This window comes from Engystomops pustulosus, chromosome 1, assembly GCF_040894005.1.
Source record: "Engystomops pustulosus chromosome 1, aEngPut4.maternal, whole genome shotgun sequence".
In the NCBI taxonomy this organism is placed as follows: domain Eukaryota; kingdom Metazoa; phylum Chordata; class Amphibia; order Anura; family Leptodactylidae; genus Engystomops; species Engystomops pustulosus.
Window position 1 is genome coordinate 276,256,880 of NC_092411.1, and position 19,451 is coordinate 276,276,330.

Below are 19,451 nucleotides of genomic sequence, written 5' to 3' on the forward strand. Positions count from 1 at the left end.
CTCTTTCCAGATGAATTTTAACATCTCAGAACATTGAGTCTGAGCTGGAGCACGATGCTGGAGGTTAACACCTTGAAAGGGAATACACAAGAATAAAAGGAAGCAATTTAAGCCTCTACAATGCCTCCTCAATGACTCCTCTACTTTGTATCCAGATGCCGGGAGACTGGCACGGACTACCGTCAGTACAACGACGGCCTCTGCTCAGCGGGAAAGAGGGGGGGGGCTGACGGGGCTTTCATCTTATGGCAATATGTTGATTTTCTTGAGAAACAAAATAGATCACTGTGATGAAATGAAGTTTTTGAGCCAAGAAATATAGTCAAGGATAAATATAAGACATGAAATATTAATGGAGGAAGAGGATGAAATATAATTGATTAATGTTTGAATAAGAGTCTTGATGAAAGACCCCCCGATGGGTGGCGGATGCTGCAGAGCCGTTATCAGGAAATCAAATGAGGAGCCTATAATCCTGCAAATGTATTAACTCCATAAGCTACAAAGGGTGAAGATGGTGGGGAAGTATATACAAAGCTTGGTCTTATGTTCACACTTGCAGGGGAGGTCTTGGGCCGTTGACCGATAATTCTGGTGAAGGTTGAAGAGTCTTGTGTAACAGAAATGGCTTGGACTTTTTCTTCTGTGTAGATTTTGTTATTACTGCCCTGCTGTGGGTCCTGTCCCTATGGACTTCCACTGTGTGGACACAATCCCTATGAATTACAACAGAGTAGGTGTCAAGCCTGTGGATTACGGCAGTGTTGGTATCCACTCATCGGAGTGATGTTCTACACTGGAAGAGTTTTATGTATAAAGGACTGTATTCTGTAATTGTCCTATAAAAGACTGTAAGGGAATTTATCATGTACCAGTTTTTTGGGGTACAAGCTTTGAAATCGGCACAATTCCTGGCATATGGCCAAAAGTTGCGCCTATTTCCCCCCCTATGTTGCCTCTACATGAAGTGGGTGTGTGCCGGGAAATCAACGGAGCATGCCTGGAGGCAGAGTGGGCGTTCCGGGCCCACAGTTACATACCACTGCTTGCCTGTGCATGGAACTGGCATAGAATTGACTGGAGGTGCTACCCCGCCGATATCGGAGCCTCCAGATATATCTAGAAGGTGCCAGGAAGTGGCGATTATATCAATCTCTCATGCACCAGCGAATGATATATCCCCCATGGGTCCGATAAGAGACTGTTTTCTGCTCTTATATGTAGAGGCTGAAGCCAACATTGAGAGACTCAGTAACTATCAAGCGCAGTCCCTATGTAACCATTATGATAGTTTCATTATGTGAGACACTTTTTTTTACAATGATGCTATATGATTATTTATAAGTTATGACTTTGTTTCACCATAATCGGAAAGTCCTAACCCCCTCACATGACTTCACTGTCCTTCCAAGAATAGGCTTTCGATTCTGGACCCTGTTCTCTTGAAATCCTTGGCTGCACTGGACTCTGGTCTGAATCTGCCTGATCCAATCTTTGCTGTAGACATTGGAATCTGTCCGTTCGACCTTGACATACAGTAATTTGGATTTGTTGGTTTATCACCAGCCCAGAACTCAGACGGACTCAGACTATGCTGGGGTATTCTGACCTGTCAGGGCCATAAGTCCTCATTATGACTGCTACGGGCCCTGGGCTGTATGAATATTATAGCCTGGGATTCACTTAATTTTTGTGATACATTTTTTATTGGTTTTAAGAAATGGCAACAAATACAAACATTATATGACATAGGCCAGGATGTCCGGCCCTGCAAAGCCTGGGATTTACTTCCTATATATGGTATTAGAATCGACGTCCCTTCGTCTTCTTTTAATCTATGGTTTACGACCTTTAGAGGACCTTCAATGGTCCTGAAATGGCTCTTGTGTACATGTGTATTGAGAATATGAACAGATGTATGAGAATTTCATTGGGCCTTCTTAGTATAAAATTTGGTGGGTGGTTTGGATGGCCATGTGCCCCCAGGAAGCCTTGGGCCCCTACCGCCTATATTATAACCCACTACAGGTAGTAGTGATAATGTCGCAGTGATAGGTCAGAAATTAAAATAGGCTACAGACTTGTTGATTTGTCCCTGTGGTTATGATTTCAGACAAAATTGATAATTGGTGCCGTAACCGGAACAAGGTCTTGTGTAGTCGTCTCCCATTGCAGAGAATCGCACAGTGTTGGATATTAGCATAAAGGATGGTAACAGACTGTGCCCCTCATAGGATATAAACCTAGTCCCCTCCCCCCCATCTATAACTATTATGGTCTGCCATACACAGGATATCTTCTTCATATGTAAAAGACACACATTTCCTCTATTTATCCTATTATTAATCTGTTACATTCCGCACAAAAAGTAAAACTCCTAATTACTATTTATGTGTCAAATCTGTCAAAACAGGAACTGAGTGTTTTCCAGACGATGAGGTAACTATTATCTAACAAATACTCATTAATATTAATGGCAGCCCAGGAAACTGTTAGTAGACGAGCTCGAAAATTATCTTCTCTATTCATTCTCCAAAAAGTAAATGTATCAGAGAATTATTTGCAAGTCATAGATTTGGTGATTTGATTTCTACTCACACACAAAAAAATTTTTGTGGAAGAACAATTTTTCCAGGGATTTCTATGCATTTTTTAACAAGTGATGAATAAAGTGCCTTAGTTTTTAAAGGATCTAGAGCAGTGATGGCGAACCTTTTAGTAACCGAGTGCCCAAACTGCAAACCCAAATCCCCTCCATTTATCGTGTGGTGCCAACCAAAATTACAGCAGTATCTTATTGCTCCCTGTTCTTCAACAACATTCAATCTTCCTGGCCTCCTTAGGACACCAACACAGTGGAAAGAAAGAGTGAAAATTTGCATCATTGTAGCTTCTTTCCTGTTTCCCTCTGTACACAAAGAATCACGGGGCCAACAGGAAGTCCTTAAGAGATAATCTGGCCCTGTCCACTCATTCTCCCTCTTCCTACAGTCCCAAGTAGCCAAGTAAGTCACTTTAAAATGTCACTGAAAGCAGCATCTTTGCTTCCAAGTTGCTTGGAAGTGCACAAAAATTCTTTGAGTCCTGTCTGGTGTGCTGAGGCGATGGCTCGGGTGCCCACAGAAAGAGCTTGGAGTGCCACCTCTGGCACCCGTGCCATAGGTTCGCCACCACTATTCTAGAGGATTTGTGTTGATGTTATATAATGTGAACAAGGTCAGAATACATATCCTAACATGAGTAATATTGAAGTTTTTTAAGTTTATTTCATAAATTGTATATATTCTAAAGCAAAGAATAAAAATCTAAAAGACATTTTTTGTAAAATAAGACAAATCGAAATTAGATACCTTCAAGTTATTGGTGTTAATCTGGTACCTGGTGCTAGTTTCCCTAATTTTCTGACAAACCTTATTTAACTGGTGCCAAACTTTTCAGTTGTGCCATTCCAAAGTGACTGAAACCCTCCACAGCAGGTTGTCCAGATGAAGGCCAAAGGGATGACATTATCAGCCATGGCAAGAGTTGTCCAAAGTCTATGATTTATAGAATATTGCATCTTGGTCACCAATGAAAGACAAATGCAGGAGAGGAAAGGATAATGTAGAGAATCTCCATGGGTAATTGTTTCTACACTGCAGTTGGAATTGCTCGCCAGTTCAGCATTGAACAGGGTAGGGATCTGTCTCGTCATACAGTGTCTTAATGTGTAAGAGCATTTGGACTGAAAGTCCACTCTGCAGTGACCAAACCTCTTTTTAGCAGAAAGAATCAAAAGGCTAAGCTCCCCTTTACTTTGGAGGAGAAGTCATCCACAGTTCATGTTTATATTATGTGGATCTGATGGGAAATATTTGCCCATATTTATTCAAGTGCTTGTGCCAGTTTTCTGTCTGACTTTGGACTGAAAGGAATGTGCAAACTGTTTGTACATGTATTTATGCCCAAGTATTGCATCATACTATCTATGTTAAAGGTGCACCAAACAAAAGTTGGTGCCCTCTCCCAGAGCAGTGCAGGTTGCACCATATTAAGGAAGGCCGTGCACCACTCTTTATTTATCTGGTGCACTCTGCATACTCCACAGGCAAACTGTACTAGTACTTTTGTTAAATGTGGCCCATTATGTTTGTCAACAAATTGGGAAAAGACTCAACACAAAAGTCCACGTTTATTAAAGTGTTTGCACCAGTTTTCTGTCTCAAATTGTGCTGCAAAGAATGCGCAAACTGCTTGTAGCTGTATTTATAAAGTATTTGCGCCAGTATTGTGTCGCGGCTGCACTTTGTCCCCTGCGGCACAAATTTCTGCACTTAAAACGGAGTTCTGGTGCAGAGTCAGACCATGCGCCACATTTGTTATAGCGACAGAATTCTGTCACACCCTTCATGTTAAAGTGTGTAAAATGTGTAAAGAAGTCAGTGGAAGGTGGTGCAGGAAGTGCCATGCTTTGCGAAATGTTTCCTGCAGCAGTAGTTGGATCTCTCGTTCAGCTACAAGGCAGAGTGAATGCAAGTGTGGGGGTCATTACCTAAGGGCCCAAATCACGTTTTTTCCATCGGGTTTCCCGAATATTACCGTTTTGTGCCGAATTGCCCTGCATTTTTGGCACACGCGATTTGATTGTGGCGCATCGGCCCCGGCATGCACGTGATGGAAATCAGGGGGCATGGCCGTCGGAAAACCCGACGGATTCGGAAAAACCGCTGTATTTTTTTTAAAAAATGTGTCGCTCCACACGCACTTACCTGCACTCAGGAATAGCTTGGTGAACTCCAGTGAACTCCGACCGCCTGGAGAACCCGCCGCTGGATCGCAAATGGACCGGGTAAGTGAATCTGCCCCTGTGTGTTAGAACCTTCTTCAACAACACTTTGTTCCTTTCATGCCTTCTTCACTCATGCAAGACAATGCCCCCTGTCACACAGCAAAACTGGTAAAGCAGTTCCTTGAAACAGAAAACATTGAAACAATGAAAGGACAACAACCCAGATTCCTGATCTAAACCGAGTAGAAAACCTCTGGTAAATTTTTGGTGACAAAGTTCTGGCCACGAGACCCACAGCAGTCACAGAACTGTGGAAGAGACTGGAAGCAGAGTGGGGCAGATCCCAGTAGAGCCAGGTGAGACACTAGTGATGTCCTGTGGCCGGTGCAGAAGTTATTCAAAGGAAAGGTCTGTGCACTCCCTACTGATTGGTGACCGGTGGGACTTTCAGCAAATGTCATTATAATCTTTCTCTTTGCTACAGTCATTGCTGTTCTCAATTTATTATCTCAATTTATTATCATGACATATTTTTGCATAAATAAGGTTTTATGTTGATACTTTGGTCATTTTTTAAAACCCTGTTCTATTGGCACTGACAAATCTCCATGAAATGCTCATCAATGGAGATTACATTGTTTCTGAAAAAAATCAGGTGCTTATACATTGGAGGTCATTTACTAAGGGCCCGATTCGCGGTTTCCCGACGTGTTACCCGAATATTTCCGATTTGCGCCGATTTCCCCTGTATTGCCCCGGGATTTTGGTGCACGCGATCAGATTGTGGCGCATCGGCGCCGGCATGCACGTGACGGAAATCGGGGGGGGCGTGGCTGAGCGAAAACCCGACGGATTCGGAAAAACCGCCGCATTTAAAAAAAGAAATGTGTCGCTTACCTTCACTCAGCCCGAGCCGGTGAACTCCAGCGCGTTCAGATGCTTTTCAGCGCAGCAGCGCCACCTGGTGGACGGCGGAGGAACTACCTTGATGAATCCCGGCCGGACCCGAATCCACCGCAGAGAACGCGCCGCTGGATCGCGAACGGACCGGGTAAGTAAATCTGCCCCACTGTTCTCTAGTTTTGATGTACGGTGTATACTGGAAATATGGAGGCAAAACTTATGCCCCGTCTGCCGGAATATGTCTATTTATACACTGAGGGCCACATTTATCACTTTTGTGCGCCTAAGTGTAGTAGTTGCGCCTAAATTCGGGCGCACTGTTTTGCCAGAATTATCACAAGCTACAACCATCTGTGATAAGTATATTTTCTGCCTCTTATTAATCACTTTACTTTAACACAGTTTAGGCGCAATGTTAGATTCAGGCAGTTACATGTGATCCTGCTACAAGCTCCTCTCTGCTTCTCCCGCACCCCAGCATGAGAATGACCCCCACAGCAGCACCCAGGTGTGTGACACCCAGCACCCAGTGACCTCCTCAGCAGGGGCTTCTCCTGGAGGGGATCCCCCAGACCTAAGTGAAGCTGGCCCCCCCACCTTGTTCAAATCAAACAAAATTGGTGTCAAACGTTTGTGCTACGTTTGTGCTGGTTTGTGCAGCAGAAATTTTCGTTTGTGCCGCTATCGTTTTTAAGATTTTAATGAAAGTTTCCAGAGGTCATCAGAGGTCAACCAGCCCCCCCACATCGCCCAAATCAAACAAAACTGGTTCCAAATAATTCTGCTACGTTTGTGCTGGTTTGTGCTGTGCAAATTTTTGTTTGTGCTGCTTTTGTTTTGAATTTATGAACAAAAAATTAAAGTTCAAAAGTTCAAGCAGCCCCCCCACATTATTGGAATCAAACAAAACTGGTGTCAAACGTTAGTGCTACGTTTGTGCTGGTTTGTGCAGCAAAAATTTTCGTTTGTGCCGCTATCATTTTTAATATATTCATACTTTTTTGCAGAGGTCATCAGAGTTCATTTCTTCCAAAGTACAATGTGTTTGCTAGCTCCCCCTGGTGATCAAACCAGGGAAGTGTCACTAGGTTTGTTTTTTACCAGTTCATCCTAAACACCTCAAACACCTGAACATAGCTTAAAAATTATAGCGGCACAAACAAAAATTTTTGCTGCACAAACCAGCACAAACGTAGCACTAATGTTTGACACCAGTTTTGTTTGATTCCGTTAATGTGGGGGGGCTGCTTGAACTTTTGAACTTTCATTTTTTGTTCATATATTCAAAACAAAAGCAGCACAAACAAAAATTTGCGCAGCACAAACCAGCACAAACGTAGCAGAATTGTTCGGCACCAGTTTTGTTTGATTTGGGCAATGTGGGGGGGCTGGTTGACCTCTGATGACCTCTGGAAACTTTCATTAAAATCTCGAAAACGATAGCGGCACAAACAAAAATTTCTGCTGCACAAACCAGCACAAACGTAGCACAAACGTTTGACACCAATTTTGTTTGATTTGAACAAGGTGGGGGGGCCAACTTCACTCAGGTATCCCCCAGTGCTGGTCTCCTGCTGCACCCCTGTAATTCTGCACAGTATCCCCCTCAGACACTGTGCAGAATTACATGGGGGACACTTGTTTGTAGTATCTGCAAACTTCTGCAAACTTGTGCAAACTTCTCTTGCTCTTGCTGTGATCTCAGGGTTTTGCAGAATATTTTGTAAATAGAAGGTGATGAACTGTTAATAGAGTCTGCAGCTCCTGTCTGTAATGTATCTAATGTATCTATTATATGTTCCAGTGTCTGTAATGTATCTAATGTATCTATTATATGTTCTAGTGTCTGCAGAGTATCTAATGCATCTATTATATGTTCTAGTGTCTGCAGTGTATCTAATGTATCTATTATATGTTCCAGTGTCTGGCTGAGCTCTGCTGCTAGAAATGAGCTCTTCTGCAAAGGGGCTCAGTGCTTTCTTCTCAGATAACGCCACCTTCGGGCTGGAGTGTTTTTGCGCCCGTTTTTGCGCCTAAATGCAAAAGTCGCACGTGATGAATATCATTAGGCGCAGCAAAACATCTGGAATTGAACGATAGATGAGGGAAAGGTGGTTATTTTAGCTGCGCGGCTAATTTGACGTTTAATCGCAAAAATGGCGCAAAAACGGTGCGCCTGAATGAAAAGGCGCAAAAACAACAGAAAAAAACAAGTGATAAATGTGGCCCTGAGTGTATACTCCAGGAGCTTACCTGGTGTTTATGCTGAATGTATCCATACAAGGAGATGTGGATGGAGCTGAATATTGTAGATTCTTTATAAGTCCAGCATCAGCAGTGCGTTTCTTTTGTTTCCCCCCTTCATCCCATTACTACAGTCACTATATGACTACTTAGTATGCTGCTAGAGCCTTCTTCATCCCTAAAAGCGCCTATGCAATAAATTGCTCTCCATCCCCAGCTGTTCAGTTCAGTTCAGCGGAGACTTCTTCTTTTCCCACCCTACAATATTAAAATGGAACAGATGTAAAGAGCGTTCATTAGAAGAAGCCTCCAGACTTCATTCACCGCGAGGTCGACCTATAAAACGGATTACGTGGATGGCTATACAGTCAGGCAGGCTTTAATATCCGCGCCGGATGAATGGCATCCTCAGACGCATTACCATATTGTTTTACGGTGGAGAATTCAATGCAAAATACAACATTAAGCAATAAATGTTCACCAGTCTAGACGACTTGGGATGAATTTTTACATTTGCGTGAAAGAAGCAAAATATGGAAAAATGTAATGATTTCTGAGGAACGAGCTGATGTATTCACCGGGTGGAAATTATTCCGAATTCTGCTCGACCACCTGTGTAATTCTCTCTGATGTATGTTTTGGGAAGGTTTGGGTTATGAGTGATTGCCTCAGAGATAACTCTATAGGTCAATGGTGGCGAACCTATGGCACGGGTGCCAGAAGTGGCACTCTGAGCCCTCTCAGTGGGCACTCAGGCTGTTGTCCCAGCACAGCTTTCACCAGACAGGACTTGAGGGATCCTCCTGTAGACCCAGGTAGTCCAAAACGTGAAGCATCTTGGTCCACATGAGACTGCAAGAAGAGAAGGCAAGGACATGCTCAGATTATCATTGGAGCCATGAAGCTCCTGCTCTTGGCCCGACAATTTTTCATGTTCAGGGAAGCTCCAGTGGCAATCTGAATTTTTCCACCTTCTGTCAACGATATTGGTGTCCTCAGGACCCTTGAAAGCTGTGCTATAGAACGGAGCAAGAACATTTTAATAATTTAATGCTAGAATTGCCGTGTTGGCACTTTGCAATAAATAAGTGGGTCTGGTTTGCATTTTGGGCACTCGGTCTCTAAAAGGTTTGCCATCACTGCTATAGGTTGTAGCTTGTGATTGAAGCCGGATAAGAGATTCTTTGCTTCTTACTAGATCAACGCATCACGTATCCTCAGAAATTCCTTCTTAATTATCGGTAAATTTTCTTATCACCCGAAACTAAATGAGACTGTAATGTTCTCCAGGCATAACAAGAAGACGAGAGAAACTGTAGTATTCATCCATAGAATCCATCATCTGGAGACCTTATATCAGAAACAAGGTCAGGACCAATGATCGGCCAACATAAGGATTATGTAATATACTTTTTTGGTCAGTCTGGACACGTGGAGCTTCAGTTTGTATCGAATTCAATAATCATTGTACAAATCACCAATATTGTGTGAGCACATGAGCTGGTGGCTGCTATGATGTCTCCCTTGCACTTCTCACAGCAGGTAGAGGAGAGCTCGTACATGTATTTATAAAGTGTCTGCGCCAGTTTTGTGTCGTGGCTGCGCTGTGTCCGACAAGACAGAAAAAAAAAAATGTCACCAAAAGGGGTCGGCAGAATTATGTTGCACGCTGTATAGTAAAGGTGCACCGAAAAATAGATGATGCACACTACCTGAGCCGTGGAGGGGTCTTACTTACCTCACTTTTGATGAATCTAAGCCAAAATGTCCCTACAGTGAGACCACGGTGAATACAGCTCATGCCTGCAGCACCATGGACAGCAGCTCTGCCCAGACAGCGGGAGCAGAAAGGCTACAACGTAAATGGGTACTCCCACTGCAGCAAGACCCCTTTAACTTTATAATAGAGATGGTTCATTATCTTATCTACAGATCTAGTTCTTTGTGCCAGATATTATACATCTAATTATTATCTACAAACCCATAAAGATACCATCTGCTGCACAGAGGAGCGGAGCATTGTGTACTCTATAGTATGTACAGCAAGGCTACAGCACATTAATGGTGCCCTCCTGTAATAGGGAAGCTGCAATACTAAGGCTACATGAGAGAGAGAGAGATAGATAGATAGATATGAGATAGATAGATAGATAGATAGATAGCTATGAGTTAGATAGATATTAGATAGATAGATAGATAGACAGATAGGAGATAGATAGATAGATAGATATGAGATAGATAGATAGATAGATAGATATGAGATAGATAGATAGATAGATAGATACATAGATAGATAGATAGATAGATAGATAGATAGGAGATAGATAGATAGATAGATAGATAGATATGAGATAGATAGATATGAGATAGATAGGAGATAGATAGATAGATAGATAGATAGATATGAGAGATAGATAGATAGATAGATAGATAGATAGATAGATAGATAGATATGAGAGATAGATAGATATGAGATAGATAGATAGATATTAGATAGATAGATATGAGATAGATAGATAGATATTAGATAGATAGATAGATAGATAGATATGAGATAGATAGATATGAGATGATAGATAGATAGATAGATAGATAGATAGATAGATAGATAGATAGATAGATAGATAGATAGATAGATAGGAGATAGATAGATAGATAGATATGAGATAGATAGATAGCTATGAGATAGATAGATATGAGATAGATATGAGATAGATAGATAGATAGATAGATAGATAGATATGAGATAGATAGATAGATAGATATGAGAGAGATAGATAGATATGAGATAGATAGATAGATAGATAGATATGAGATAGATAGATATGAGATAGATAGATAGATAGATAGATAGATAGATATGAGATAGATAGATAGATAGATATGAGATAGATAGATAGATATGAGATAGATAGATAGATAGATAGATAGATAGATAGATAGATAGATAGATAGATAGATATGAGATAGATAGATATGAGTTAGATAGATGATAGATAGATAGATAGATAGATAGATAGATAGATAGATATGAGATAGATAGATATGAGTTAGATAGATAGATGATAGATATTAGATAGATAGATAGATAGATAGATAGATAGATAGATATGAGATAGATAGATATGAGATAGATAGATAGATAGATAGATAGATAGATAGATAGGAGATAGATATGAGATAGATAGATAGATAGATAGATAGATAGATAGATAGATAGATAGATATGGGACAGATGGATAAATAGATAGATATAGATGGATACAGTATATAGATAAAAAGCCAGGCAGCACTCCAATTCTGATCCAAGTTGGTCTGATGCAACATAGGTGCCAGGTCCACCTGTGACAGGTCAAAGGTGCAGTGGCCTGTGGCCCGAGATGACCCACTGCAACCAGATGATTGATGTCACCGTGCGTCCCCTGCAACACAGCTCCAGCATCTAAATAAAGAAGGGGCCAAGAAAAGATAGAAGGTGCAAAGTGGAACAAGGTAAATATTTTTTGTATGCCATTGGCTACTCTAGGACATCAAGGTGATTACTGGCTACTGTGGGACATTATTGTGACTACTGGCAACTAAGGACATCAATGACTTCTGGGTACTGGGGACATCACTACTGGCTAAGGCGGCAGGCAATGGAGCTACTGTGGGCAAGCACTGGGTCTACTAGCTATTGGGGCAAGCACTGTGACTACTGGCTACTAGGGGCAGGCTCTGTTACTACAGACTACTCGGGAAGTCTCTGATTACTGTCTACTGTGTTTACTGGCTACTTGGGAAGGCACTTTGGCTAAAGGGAGCAAGCACTGTTACTGTTGGCTACTGGGGACAAGCAAAGTAACTAATGGCTACTAGGGACACGCTCTGTGACTACTAGCTACTGGTGGCAGGCTCAGTATTTACTGGCTACTAGGTACAGCCACTGGGGCTGTTGGGGGCAGGCTCCTTGACTACTCGCTACTGGGGGCAGGCGTAGTGTTTACTGGCTACTGGAGCAAGCACTGTGACTACTGGCTACATGGGCCATTACTGTTACTTCTGAGGGCATCACTGTGACTACTGGGGCAAGCATTGTGACACCTGGGGGAAAGCACTGGAGTTACAGGAGGCAGCACTTTTGCACTCAGACTACTGAGGGAAGACACTTTGACTAGTGGGGACAGGCATCCAGGCTCCTAGCTAATAGAGACAAGCACTGTGGTTACCTGGGTTAGTCACAGCAACTATTGGCTACTGTGGGGCAGGCACTGTGACTGATGGCTGCGGGTGTGACTATTTGCTATTGTGGGGCCGGGTTATAACTATTCATGGCTGCATGCAGCACTGTAACTGTTGAGTGCCATTTTCAGGCACTGTGACTAAATTAGCTAGTGTTGGTGGGCAATGTGACTATATTGCCTACTTGGTGAGGGCACCATTATTATATTATAGGTTACTGGTAGGGAAATGTTACTATATTGGATACAGAGGGGACATAATAGCAATCTCTAGGTCAGGGGTAGGGAACCTATGGCTCGGGAGATCGTTAATAAATAGTGATGACTGCTGTGTGTCTTAGACTGATCTCTGGACACAGGCAGCGATGTTACTACTGCCTACGGCCTTTGTGCGACCCGGGCACCATCGCCGCCATCGTATAAGCCTGGGTCAAAGAGAAGAGTGTGGGAGCGATGAGGAGCTGGCTGGAGGGAGTGCAAGTAGGTGAATATTTTTTTTTTGCTGTGGCTAGCTATCTACTGGGGGGCATGTGCTGTGACTTGATATCTACTGGGGGGCATGTGCTGTGACTAGCTATTTACTGGGGGCATGTGCTATGGCTAGCTATCTACTGGGGGCATGTGCTGTAGCTAACTATCTACTGGGGGGCATGTGCTGTGACTTGCTATCTACTGGGGGGCATGTGCTATGGCTAGCTATCTACTGGGGGGTATGTGCTGTGGCTAACTATCTAATGGGGGGCATGTGCTGTGGCTAACTATCTACTGGGGGGCATGTGCTGTGACTTTCTATCTACTGGGGGAATGTGCTGTGACTTGCTATCTACTGGGGGGGCATGTGCTATGGCTAGCTATCTACTGGGGGGTATGTGCTGTGGCTAACTATCTACTGGGGGACATGTGCTGTGACTTTCTATCTACTGGGGGGTATGTGCTGTGACTTGCTATCTACTGGGGGGCATGTGCTGTGGCTAACTATCTACTGGGGGGCATGTGCTGTGACTTTCTATGTACTGGGGGGCATGTGCTGTGGCTAGCTATCTACTGGGGGACATGCGCTATGGCTAGCTATCTACTGGGGGGTATGTGCTGTGGCTAACTATCTACTGGGGGGCATGTGCTGTGGATAGCTATCTATTGGGGGACATGTGCTATGGCTACCTATCTACTGGGGGGTATGTGCTGTGGCTACCTATCTACTGGGGGCATGTGCTGTGACTAGTTATCTACTGGGGGCATCTGCTGTGACTAGCTATCTATTGGGGGGGGGGCATGTGCTGTGACTAGTTATCTACTGGGGGCATCTGCTGTGACTAGCTATCTATTGGGGGGGCATGTGCTGTGACTAGTTATCTACTGGGGGGCATTTGCTGTGACTAGCTATCTGTTGGGGGGGAGGCATGTGCTGTGACTAGTTATCTACTGGGGGGTATGTGCTGTGGATAGCTATCTACTGGGGGGCATGTGCTGTGGATAGCTATCTACTGGGGGTATGTGCTGTGGATAGCTATCTACTGGGGGGCATGTGCTGTGACTAGCTATCTGTTGGGGGGGCATGTGCTGTGACTAGTTATCTACTGGGGGGTATGTGCTGTGGATAGCTATCTACTGGGGGGCATGTGCTGTGGATAGCTATCTACTGGGGGGTATGTGCTGTGGATAGCTATCTACTGGGGGGCATGTGCTGTGGATAGCTATCTACTGGGGGGCATGTGCTGTGACTAGTTATCTACTGGGGGGTATGTGCTGTGGATAGCTATCTGTTGGGGGGGCATGTGCTGTGACTAGCTATCTGTTGGGGGGGCATGTGCTGTGACTAGTTATCTACTGGGGGGCATGTGCTGTGGATAGCTATCTACTGGGAATTGTGCTGTGGCAAGCTATCTACTGGGGGTATGTGTTGTGGATAGCTATCTACTGGGGAGCATGTGCTGTGGCTAGCTATCTACTGGGGGGTATGTGCTGTGGCTACCTATCTACTAGGGGGCATGTGCATTTTGAAATATGTGGCGTTCATGGCTCTCTCAGCCAAAAAGGTTTCTGACCCCTGCTCTAGGGGAACAACAGAACTTTATTAAGTTTGTGATAAGAAGGTGTCACCTCCGATCAGACATCATCATCACACTTAAAATAACAAATGTGCACTCAATACTTTTTTACACTTGGTTCCGGTGCTTTTTTTTCCCCCTCTGATCACAGTTCTGGTGCTGTTTTTATGTACTGAATTTTGTTCTGGTGCTGTAAATATGTACAAACTTGGTTTTAGTGCTTTATTTACTAGCACCATTCTTGACTTTATTTACAGCACCAGTCTTGGTTCTGGTTCTGTACTTATGTAAATAGTTTGTTAATGAGTCTGTATTTATGGTATGGTCTTGGCTCTAGTACTTTTTTTATGTTATGATGTTGGTGCTGGTGCTATATTTATGGGATGATCTGGGCTCTGGTGCTTTATTTATGATATGATCTTGGCTCTAGTGCTTAATTTATGGTATGATCTTGGCTCTAGTACTTTATTTATGGTATGATCTTGGCTCTAGTGCTTTATTTATATATGATCTTGACTCTGGTGCTGTATTTATGGCATGATCTTGGCTCTGGTGCTTTATTTATGGCATGATCTTGGCTCTGGTGCTTTATTTATGGTATGATCTTGACTCTGGTGCTGTATTTATGGTATGATCTTGGCTCTGGTGCTGTATTTATGGCATGATCTTGGCTCTGGTGCTTTATTTATGGTATGATCTTGGCTCTAGTGCTTTATTTATATATGATCTTGACTCTGGTGTTGTATTTATGGCATGATCTTGGCTCTGGTGCTTTATTTATGGCATGATCTTGGCTCTGGTGCTTTATTTATGGTATGATCTTGACTCTGGTGCTGTATTTATGGGATGATCTTGGCTCTGGTGCTGTATTTATAGTATGATCTTGGCTCTAGTGCTTTATTTATATATGATATTGACTCTGTTGCTGTATTTATGGGATGATCTTGGCTCTGGTGCTGTATTTAGGGCATGATCTTGGCTCTGGTGCTTTATTTATGGTATGATCTTAGCTCTGGTGCTGTATTTAAAATGGTTCGGGAGTTGTAAGTTTTCTATCTTCTGGATCTATATGATTAACACAATATTTTTGTAGTTATTGGTTGGTATAGGGGCTGTATATGTCTATATATAAGTTAATGGGGGTCATTTACTAAGGGCCCAATTCGCGTTTTCCCGACGTGTTACCCGAATATTTCCGATTTGCGCCGATTGTACCTGAATTGCCCCGGGATTTTGACGCACGCGATCGGATTGTGGCGCATCGGCGCTGGCATGCACGTGACGGAAATCGGGGGGCGTGGCCGAACCAAAACCCGACGGATTCGGAAAAACCGCCGCATTTAAGAAAAAAAATGTGTAGCGAAAATTACACTTACCTTCACCAGGTATAGGCCGGTGAATTTCAGGGCATTCCAGCCTCTGGGGAACTTCAGCGCAGCAGCGCCACCTGGTGGACGGCGGAGGAACTACCTTAGTGAATCCCGTCCGGACCCGAATCCACCGCAGAGAACGCGCCGCTGGATCGCGAACGGACCGGGTAAGTAAATCTGTCCCAATGTGTTAATTGATTTTATATACAAATAAAGAGTTGTAATAAATAGTATAGTAATATAAAGTGCATTTTAAGTATTGGAATTGTTCATTAGAGTTGGTAGCAATTTCTCTCTCGCGCCGTACTACAAAACCAACTTCTCACTCCCAAAGTAGAGAACCTGTTGTTAGAAATTTTACTCCCAAACCTGAAGGAGAGCCATGTAATTGGTGTTCCGGGGATTAATTTATTCTGAAAGTCCCATCGTCTTCCCGATCATTAGTAAGCGAGAAGACACTTGTACTCTGAAGACGTCCACCAGGAGTCTAACAAGTCCTCTGCTTACAGTGCGCTGAATATTTCATCATATCTGGCAGATCTTTGATATCTTAGTGCAGCCGTTGGTTTCTCTAATAATTTCATGCTGCTTTTATGTGGAGCCGGAGCTCCTCACAGCGGGACAGGCTGCAGATCATTACGTATTTGTCATGGATCTGCTCCTTGTACAAGACTCATGGAGGGGCTTAATGTGTCGGAGGCTCGAATGGAAGAGGGAATGATATACTGGTGCATAGTTTTCAGCAAGTCGATAGTACAGATGTAGCAGAGCCGGGTTTGATTGAGCTCAGTCTCAGGTGTTTCAAGGGATTGGAGGAAAATATTCAGTGTTCAGCTTTGCTACATCTGGATTTTCGGAAAAAGGACATCAAACAGAACTCTCGTCATAGGTATGAGGGATCTATTTCCAAGACCTCTACCTATCTTGAGACTTTCATCTTTGGGTTGGATTGCGGATTCTATTTCCATGGGTTTGCCAAAATTAGCCAACGCTGTTGTCAGATCTCCATTTAGCCTGGTTGAGGGACTAATGAGGAAACCACCTTTTGATGAGACCACGGGGCACATTTACTTACCCGTCCCCACGCGATCCCCGATGTGCGTTGTCCGATGAGGATTTGGAGCTGCCACGGTTCACTAAGATCGTGCATCCACTTTCCTGCATCTGTCGCTTCCCCCGCTGACGTCTGCCGGAGTTTACCTTCTTCTTCCCGGTGCATGTGAGTGCTAATCTTGTGACACAATTTCGTTTTTAAATTCCGCGCTTTGTCCGAATCAGTCGGGTTGTCCGACAGCCACACCCACCAATTTGTGTCAAATGCCGGCGTTGATGACCCACAATCCGATCGCATGCGCCAAAAACCCGGGGCAATGCAGCGCAAAACGGTAAAAAGTTGGGAAACCCTACAAAAATGCGCTGATCAGAGCCTTAGTAAATGTACCCCATGTGTCATCCAACATGGCTGCCCCTATAACAGGAAGGTGAGCTTCTGAGGGACCCTCTAACGATCTTCTCTAGAACGATCCCTATCAGCAAAGGAGAGATGTTGTATAGCAGATCACTGCAGCTTCAAGGAGAACCATCACTGGGTCATACATATTTTTAATCTGTCATTGGACCAATTTCTTATTGATTTTACCACTGACGAGCCACATGTTGTAGATCACTGACTTAGAATAGTTGTCCTTTCCAATGACGGAAAACATCTAGTCCTGCCTAAGTTATTCTGTCCTGAGGGTCTATGTATTCATATGAACTGACGGATATACAGTATGACACTCTCAAAATCGTGGTATGGTAGATGAAGGAGCAGGGGGTGAGACAGTGTATCAGCCTGTGAAGCTACAGCACAGAGGTGCTCTGGTAACGCCTCTTGGGGGCCTTCATGCTCATTAGCATAATTATAAAAGTTGATTTTGGAAGGAAGGAGACCATGGATAACCAATATAAGAAGGTTACCACAGTCAAGGTGCCTGGATCTATGAGTAAGAGCCCTGATTTACCATGATGGATTCTGGGGGCTTATTTTCTTTGGTTAAATAGGATTTTTGTGTAATAAAAAGTAGAAATAGGTAAACAAATGTAACATTTAGATTTCTATGTTGGAAATTTTTTTTTAAAAAACACCCCCCCAAATTGTGAAAAAGGAAGACAAAATAGAAAATAAGACAGTTGATACTGTACGTCTTGATCATGGAGGAGTATTATGTGTATCCTTGTGTTATACCGGAGCTGATGTTTTATTTTGCAGCATCATCTATGAGGTCACCGGGATGTGGCTGTTCGGGAGACAGTTCTGCAAGGTGTGGATCTCATTCGATGTCATGTTCTGCACGGCCTCCATCGTCACCCTGTGCTTCATCAGTCTGGACAGATACTGCTCTGTGGTCACCCCCTACCACTACTCCAAGAGGATGTCCCGGCGCAGGTGGGTGCACCTTACTCTCACTTATCTGGGCACAGGCATGACTCGTGACAAAGATTATGCCAGTTGATTGAGCTGATCTGGTCGGTGACCTTTGGTTGCGTACGAACGATCAAGAAGGACTCGAAAAGTAAAGACAATCCACTAGTCATTTACATAAATGTATTGATGATAGTAGCAAACAGGGTTGGGCCTAACCATAGAACCAGATGATCCTCCAGTGAGTTCAGGCTCTAATGCATTGATGGGCCTCCAAGACCAACCAATTTTATTTCTAGAGAATGATTAATGGCCTCCATTAAAATTTTACCTGGTGGACCCAAGAATCCCCAGGCATTGGTGTAGCTTGAAGCTGATGGACCCCAGTTCAGAGTCTGTGCCAGACCCCTGACTATAGTGTATGGTATATAGTACTAGTCTTCTCATATGGGAAAGTGACACCATATGGGCTCCCTAAACCTCATGGGCCCGGTTGTGACTGCAAGTTACGCCCCCTTGCATGGTTATGTTGGTGAGGAGATGATTACATCTCACAGAGACATGGAAGGAGGTAATAATGGTGCCAGTCAGATGACAGGGAATATTAGTACAGCAGGGGAGGAGTATGCTGATTTTGTGGATGGCAATGACCTGTATCCTCATGTGATGGTAGAAGTCAAGACAAGTCTGGATCTCAGAGGGGCGGTGTGAATAGCATATCCAGTAGTCAAGGTCTTGGGAGAGGTATGTGCTGATCTTGTAGGCAGTGACAGATACAACTGTGTTTGTGAAGACTGTAAAATGGTACATAATCATGAAGAAGGTGTGAATGGACCACAGTGTAGCCAAAATATGGAAGGGGTGACAGCAGCTGAGGAAAAGGTAATGATGAGTAAGGTTGGGAGTACAGGGCTATGTTTACTTGGGCTCAGGCATCACTCAGCCCATGCCCTATGAGACATATGGGCTAAGGGAAAGAAAAGCCACCACCATAGCTCCATTAGTAACCAGCATAACCATGATATCGTTAACGGGGGCAAGTGACCCCCATTACTTGTGATCCCAGTGGATAGGCCACCACCAATCTACTTTACGCCCCATATAAATTGTACAATACTCCATCTCCGTTGGCCGTGATGCTGAAATTTGTGGTCGATCACTAATTTATAAGAAAAACTTATTTATAAGAAAAACAGCAAAAACAGACCCACTCCTTCGAATGAAAAGGCAGTATTACCAATTCCTACGAGTTAGGGTGATGCCACACATGGCATTTTTGGTCCATTTATGGTCTGTTTTTAGGCCGTTTTTCCCAATTATCTTAATAGATAAACAGGTTTTAAGCAGCCAAATGCATGGTAAACTTCCAAAAACGGACTGAAAACCGATGTTTAAAAACGGACCAAAAACGCCATGTGTGACATCACCCTAAATGAGAAAACTAAAAATTAGTGTTTAAGAAAAAAAAAATTAATACAAATTAACTGCAAAAGA

General features: G+C 43.4%; 1 protein-coding gene across 1 annotated transcript in view; it reads left to right on the forward strand.

Moving 5' to 3' along the window:
* LOC140082007 (histamine H2 receptor-like) overlaps window positions 1-19,451 on the forward strand; it is a 63,576-nt gene that overhangs the window by 40,716 nt on the left and 3,409 nt on the right. The window contains exon 3 of the mRNA XM_072126298.1: window positions 17,805-17,981. Coding sequence (XP_071982399.1) covers window positions 17,805-17,981 — 177 coding nt within the window. The remainder of the gene's footprint in view (window positions 1-17,804; window positions 17,982-19,451) is intronic.